Source organism: Heterocephalus glaber, unplaced genomic scaffold (assembly GCF_053883595.1).
Source record: "Heterocephalus glaber isolate CG9 unplaced genomic scaffold, H.glaber_assembly_v1.0 deba00000122, whole genome shotgun sequence".
In the NCBI taxonomy this organism is placed as follows: Eukaryota; Metazoa; Chordata; class Mammalia; order Rodentia; family Bathyergidae; genus Heterocephalus; species Heterocephalus glaber.
Genome location: NW_028258138.1, coordinates 12,461,727 through 12,469,373, shown reverse-complemented (window position 1 = coordinate 12,469,373; position 7,647 = coordinate 12,461,727). Strand labels below are relative to the sequence as shown.

The following is a 7,647-nucleotide window of genomic DNA, read 5'->3' as shown; positions in this document are numbered from 1 at the left end:
AGAGCTTATAGACCTAAAAACCTTTCAAGGTAGAAGTCAAGGCATCATAGACACACCAACAATCAATGTAAATAGATGCAACTACCTGCTATCATTATAAAATGATGCAGTGGATGCAGTGGAACAGGGGTTATAGTAGCAGTCTGAATACATATCATTTAGCACAGATGAAGTATACTTACACTTCTGGTGTTAAGACTAGTGAGGCTGAGACATAGTACCCAGATGGCAAAGCAATCTTTCTTTTGCATTGTAAGCAACAAATGCACATTTTGAGTCCTAGCAGAAACACACCCAAAGCCAGAATACCTTTCCTTTACTTTTAATTCCTCTTCACTGTCTTTCTGCTTCTAGACGGTATAATTTCGGATAGCTTACACATCCAATCATTCCAAGGCAGGGCATAAAATCACTTTTGACATTTATGGAGAATCCTACTGAAAAAACACTCTCTATTTGATATTCCCGAGAAGCTGATGGAAGTAAAATTGCACAATGATGCTTTTGCTGCATCCTCTCCATAGGTGAAGATGAAGAAATGGCCCTCTGCAGCCCATGCCTGCATCTCAGAGGATATTTCTGATCTCAAAATCCACATGTTCATAGACTCTTTCTTAGCTATCACTAAAAAACCACAAGTCCAATAGTACCATTTTGAGGCTTGAAAGAAAGATTTCCAAAAGATCTCATTGCCATAGTTAAAGATTTTAATTTGAACATCAAAATAACATCTTCCCATTTCATTGATAATATCTTTATTGCCGGGGATTTAGCTCAGTGGTTCCACCGCCTGCCTTGCAACAACAAGGTCTTGAGTTCGATCCCTGGTACCAAAAAAATAAAAATAAAAAAAGAATTAATAATATTTTTATTGAAACCCAATACTGTGTATGGCATTAATGTCATGCTTTAGGTTTGGGACAGTTCTGAACAAAACAAGTAAGTTCCTTTCATGGAGTAGGTGCTCTTCAATTCTATCAGAGACAACAGGGATCTACCCTGGATAGTAGTGAAGTATGTAGCAAGGTTTAAGCTGCAAACACACACAGATTGGAAATTCTTTTGCCACTTGCTAGCTTTGAGACCATAAACTTTGTCATTAGAACTTCCTGAATTCCAGTTTCCTGTATAAAATGAGGATAGCAGAACCTGGAATAAAACCAACCTCACATGCAATGCAATCCTAAGTGAAATTCCAGCAGCATGCTTCAGGGACCCTGAGAAAACAATCCAAAAATTCTTTTGGAACAAAAAGAGACCTAGAACAGCAAAAGCAATTCTAGGCAATAAAGATAAGGTAGGGGGTATCACAATCCCCAACTTGAAATGATACTACAAAGCTACTGTGATAAAAACAGAATGGTACTGGCAAAGAAACAGACCCAAGGACCAGTGGAACAGATTAGAAAATGCAGAAACAACTCCAGACATACTAAGCCACTTCATCTTTCACAAAGGAGCCAAACACCCTCAATGGAGGAAAGATAGCCTCTTTAATAAATAGTGCTGGAAAAACTGGGTTTCAACTTGCCAAAGATTAAAACTAGACCTATATCTCTCACCATGCACTCAACTAAAATTGAAACAGATCAAAGACATAAATATTAAAACAGAAATATGAGGGCTGGAGATTTAGCTCAGTGGTTCCACTGCCTGCCTCGCAAGAGCGAGGTCCAGAGTTTGATCCCCAGTACCAAAAAAAAAAAAGAAAGAAAAGAAACCCTAAAGCCAGCTGGAGGAGAGGTTGGGTAGAACTCTGGAAGACATCAGTGTAGGAAAAGATTTTATGAACAAAACCTCAGTTGCCTGTGAACTAGCACAAACAATCAACAAGTGGGATCTCTTCATATTAAAAAGCTTCTGCACAGCAAGAGAAACCACCAACAGAGTAAAGAGACAATCCACAATGTGGGAAAAAATTTTCACCTGCTGTTCCTCAGACAAAGGTATACTATCTCGAATCTATAAAGAACTTAAAAACAGCAGAAAGAATTCCCAAGAACTATCCTAAAATATAGAAGGAAATACACCCCCACACACACCCACATACACATTCACCCTCTGAAGGTTGTTCTGTAGTTAAGAGGATTTAAATATTCAAATTATGTTCCTGGGACGGGGATTTAGCTCAGTGGTTTCGCCGCCTGCTGTGCAAGCACAAGGACCCGAGTTCGATCCCCGGTACCAAAAATAAAATAAAATAAAAGCAAAATCATGTTCCCCAGTTCAACAGGCTGTATCCAGAAGGTAAATCTTAAATATAAATACCGTAGTTTTAGAATTAGAAGAAAAGAAAAAGAAAAGCTGCACATGTGATTTTGTAAGATGAGCCTGAATCATAAAATGGGTAAACAATAAGCTCCTATCCACAAATGACTCCAATTGAAGATTAGTTAATAGATGCTACCAAATGGACATTTAAAACCTTTTTGTGTGTTTGTTGAGGAAAGAGTCCAGGTAATCTACTCATGTGTATTGAGTCTCTACTACATACAGACCACTCAACTTGGCTCAATACCAAATATGATGTACAGTTAGAAAGATACACCCAACTACACTCCATGCGGATCACCTCCAACCCCAAATGTAGCATCAAATATTCTGTCAACTCTATTTAAATTTATCTGTAAAGTGTTCTTATTTTCATTTTTATGAATTGTGTACAGATATTGGTGAATCAGTTTCCAGCTTCAAAGTAAAATGAAAAGCTGGAAAAGACAAGAAATACAAAGCCATGAATAAAAGGCTTAAAACTGGTAGCATAAAAGCAAATTATTTTAAGAGATTTTTTAAAAAATAAAAATTCCCAGATGCCATAGAAGATTTTCTCATTAGAATTTCCAAGTGTGAGATCTGAATATACATATTTTTTGAAAGACTCACATGTGATAAATGTGAATTTTGGTTTTAAAGAAGTCACCAAATGACATCAAGTAAAGTAGAACCTATTCCTATTGCGTAGGAAGACATGAATTTATAAAATCTTCCAATAATAGGGGTTTTTTTCCTTTTAGCAGATTATGACATCTGAATCTTCAGCACCAGTCTATTATCTACTTAACAGATTCTTTTTGTTTTTAATAACTGCCCACACTGTTACAATTGATAAAATCTCTGTAGCATTCCAGCAGCCACATGTAAGGGAGAAAAGCTTTCACAACAGATGATCTACTGCAGTGTACCACCTGTACGTCCTGGACATGTAAAAAATGATCCTCCCTCTGTCCTTATCTTGTGAGATATGCTAGACACATTTGAGTAAATGACTTTTGTTTATCAAGACTTAGTTTCATAAAACAATGCTGAGATTCCACCTCACTCCAGAAAGAATGGCTGCTATCATGAAATCAACCAATAACAAATGCTGGCAGGGCTGTGGGGAAAGAGGAACCCTGCTCCACTTCTGGTAGGAGTGTAGACTGGTGCAACCACTGTGGAAATCAGTATGGAGATACCTCAAAGAACTAGGACTGGAAGTCCCATTTGACCCTGCTATTCCACTGCTGGGGATCTTCCCCAAAGAATTAAAAGAATCATACCACAGTGATATATGTGCACCCATGTTCATAGCAGCACAGTTTGTGATAGCTAAAACTTGGAAACAGCCCAAATGCCCATCAACTGGAGACTGGATAAAGAAAATGTGCTTTGTTTTATATAAAATAGAGTACTACTCAGCCATAAAAAATGAGGAATTAGAGACATTTATAGCTAAGTGGATGCACATTGAGGCCATACTCTTAAGTGAAATAAATAGGACATACATGTGTAAATACTGAATAGTTTCTCTAGTGTGAGAAAATGAAAATATAAATAAGGACTAAAAGGTATTAGAGATAATGTGAAATAGGAAGAAAAGGGACAAAGGGGAAGGGAAAAAAGAGGGGTAGGGGAAAGGAAAGAAGGGAATGGAATTAATATGAGAAAATGAAAAAATGGAAACAAAGTCTTTGTAAATAGGGAGGGATGGAGGGGTTGAAGGGAGGGCAGGAGAAGGGGTAAAAATAAGAACCAAGAGAGATTATGGAAAGGTGCAAATTTCCAATGATGAATGTCATTATATTGTAACCCTAAAATGTACCAATAAAATTTAAAAAAAAATTTTAAGACTTAGTTTCATAGATAAGATGATAGAGGTAGATGATGAATTGACAGATGATAGATGATAGATGATAGATAGATGATTGATAGATAGAGATAGATAGATAGATAGATAGATAGATAGATAGATAGATATGTGTGTGTGAATGCCTGAAATACTGATTCTTAAAATGTAGACCTCATACCACACTGGGTGCTTCTAAAATTTTTTTAAATTTCTGAGCCTTACCCCAGATGCAGCAAGTCAGAATTTCTGGGAGTGAGGCATAAGAGTGTACATTTTATATCAGCTACTCATGCAATTTTCCTGCATACCACTGTTTACAAAACACTTTAGATGCTCTCTGAGATCTTTTCAAGTTTAAGTTTCTATATTAGTCAATCATCATTCAAGAATACAGTATGAGATTGCTCAACTTCCATTGGTTGCTTTAATTGCTGAAAATTCCCTTTACTTTCCCCATTCTCTTCTAACTTACATGTTTTTTTTGTTTTTGTTTTTGTTTTTGTTTTTTTGGTACTGGGGATTGAACTCGAGTCCTTGAGCTTGCGCAGCAGGCAGCGCAACCACTGAGCTAAATCCCCAGCCCCTAACTTACATGTTTAACTCATTTTCAGTCCTCAACATGAGTTACCATTGGCTACTAGAACATTCATAGCTGGAGATATTATTTCTTGCAATGATACCTATTATTATTAAAAAGGAAAATAGGATGCAATTAGATATCCTTGAAATTTATGTTTTCTGAACTTTTATTAAAAAAAGATGTGTGTTGAATGAAATATGTTGGAGATAATACTCTCTTCTGAAGTGATCCTTCCAAACAGCTTTTACATTCATAGCTACAAGGAGAATCATGTGCAATATGACCACTTAAAAGCTACAGTATTCAATAAAAAGTGGAGTTCAGCCAAGTCCTCCATCACTAAGAATATTTGTACTGTACATAAAATATTTTCAACAGGAGGACTAAGGTATTTTTTATTTTCCTTATAAAAGGGACACTGCTCTCCTCTCTAAAGGAAATAGACAGAGGCTGATATATCTTCAGAAATATTCATTATAGCTCATAACCCTTAATAGTGAAACTCACTACCTGATATTGATTCTACAAAGATCATGAAGCTTCCTGTCATTCTGTCTAATGTGGGTTCTTCTAAGCTATAAAGTAGACACCTTACATGATTTGATATAGGTGATTCATCACTTTACCTAAGACATTGTCAGACTCCCAGAGGATGCATATACTTCTCAAATAATATTCCAGAGTCCTTAAATAGGGGACAACATACTTTATTCTACAATCATTAGTCACCAAGAAAGATCACAGTGAATTTCATCTACACTAACATGGGAATAACTGAAAAAGTCTCTCTCTTATGCTAGGTTTTCTTGGGGAGGAGCAGAAGTCATGAGATGAGAAGGTGACCTGAAGCTATTGACATGGGATTGGATGTTCTACCAGATGCTCTAATTCCTAAAAAAATCCCTCCTTGCTTTCCCTGTCCCTTTGCAACCTGCATGCTTAATTAATTCACAGTTTGGGTAAAGTTCAAATAGAAAACTTTTTCAGCACCAGACAACCAAACACTTGACAGTTTATCACACCGGATTAAATACTATTTGCCTCCTCCTTGCTTCTGATGCCTGTGTGTGAGAACAATGAATCCACCTCCCCACCATTCGATGTATTAGAAAATATGTACACACCAAGAAAGAAAACCGCAGTTCAGAATGAGAATATGATGCAAGTTGAGACAAATTTATTGAAAATTTGAGAGACACGTCCATAACTTTTTCCTGACGAGAGGCATGAGTATATCTCAAGAGTAATGTGTGTCAAGTTGTCTGTCAAGTTTTTGAAATTGTCCCCACAAACATTGCCTTAGGCAGTCATCTTGAGTTATCATCTGGTTTCCCCATTTCCTCTTTGGGATTCTGATGCTAAGTCTGAAAAGCAGCCGCTTGGAGGTCGATGAGCACAAAAGAGGTAGATAGAGCAGGAACCTGGAGATGATGCTACTTGGCCTTTGAAGGAGAGAAGATTCTGTCTCGGAGACTTCAGTAGAGGGCAAATGGCCAGCAGCGTCTGTAGCCATAAGCTCCACAGCCGTTATAGCCGTAGCCGAGGCCATAGCCCGCTGGGGAATAGGTGCTGCCAAAGCCGCAGCCCACGCTGTATCCCAGGGGGTAGCCATAGCTGCCCCAGTAGCATCCGGGGAAGACAGAGCCAAAGCAGTTGTTGAAGTACATAGTGCTGGCAGTGGAGGGCTCAAGTAGCAGGAGAAGGGAGTTTGATGGATTCCCTGGTCTCAGAGCCCTCTTTATATACGCTGGCTCTAAGGTGTAGTGGGAAAGCACAAGGCCTTCATTTTCATTCTTGACACCAATTTGCACTACCAAAAGCTCATTAATTTGTTTTGCTCTTGTTTAATAATGCTCTCATGTGACGTAATGCGGGGAGACGATTCCTTCAAACACAGTATGTGCCTTGCTAAAAAAAAATTATTGCAATGACTTCAAAGCCCTTGGTCTTACAGATCCCGTATGTAATTCTCTGTAAGCAGGCTTTAGTAACGCCAGGGAGGATTCTGATGTTCTAGACTGTTATGTGGCCTCACTCTGAATTTCAACAATGCAGCATTGGAATTCAATAAATATGTGCTGGATACATTAATATATGAAATAATAAATCAATAATTAGCTCATCTCAAAAATGGAGGTAATTCTTAGTATTCAATTGCTTAAAGAATTATCTTTTGGAAGCATGCGAGACAAATGCTGTAGGGTTTACCAGAAATATTTCCTTTTTGAAACTTTCCATATACATCTACTCTGTTTAGGAAACTGGTTAAAAAATTAATCGCAGTTATAGTCATCCTTTAAACTGTATCCAACAACACAGTTCTAAACCACTGATTATACTAATAATCTTGCAATTAATAAATAGTGTGTGGATTAATCTTAAAATTGAGCATCAAACAAGTATGATTTGTTGATCTAATATACTTTTAACAGTAAATATGGAAAATAAAAACAAGGAAAAAAAAGAAGAACAAGTGAGAGATTTCATCCTAAAATGCAGACTATTTTTCCATTACATCTAACAAAGCCAGGTTATTTGACAACTGTGATGATCTTATGAAAGGTCATGTGAATACTAAATTAATATTATTTCATTTTTAGACTGATTGTGCACCCCAGGATAGAAAAAAAAATCATTCCTCTTTAAACAGATATTTAGTTCTCATTTATTTCCCTCTGGAATAAAGAAGAATTAAGATTGATCAAAATTATCTTGGCTCATGCAAGACCTGAAAAATTATTCCCAGGTGCCCAACAAGGGCGCTGATTGGAGAACTTTCAGAAAGCATGGCAAATGAGGGTACTGGCACAGAAAAAGAAAGGCAAAGGAGTCCTTCTAGGGGACTACAAAACATGTGTTACGTGCTGGCCCCAAAATTTTACTGAATATCCCAAAGGTAACTTTGTTCCTTCTTTCTGCAGAAAGCAGGGCCTGGGCTGAATCCAAGGTCAAGGTGAGA

The 7,647-nt window shown here is 37.3% G+C and overlaps 1 protein-coding gene across 1 annotated transcript; it reads right to left on the bottom strand.

The window, feature by feature from the left end:
- Positions 1–5,871: 5,871 nt before the first annotated feature.
- On the bottom strand, positions 5,872–6,355 carry Krtap8-1 (keratin associated protein 8-1). The gene has a single exon (XM_004842268.2). The coding sequence runs from the start codon at positions 6,353–6,355 to the stop codon at positions 6,164–6,166; it is 192 nt and encodes a 63-aa protein (XP_004842325.1). The 3' UTR covers positions 5,872–6,163.
- Positions 6,356–7,647: the final 1,292 nt, after the last annotated feature.

What these genes read in the sequence shown, in the direction of transcription:
- Krtap8-1 (XM_004842268.2), bottom strand. Translation starts at nt 6,355, where the DNA reads ATGTACTTCAACAACTGCTTTGGCTCTGTCTTCCCCGGATGCTACTGG.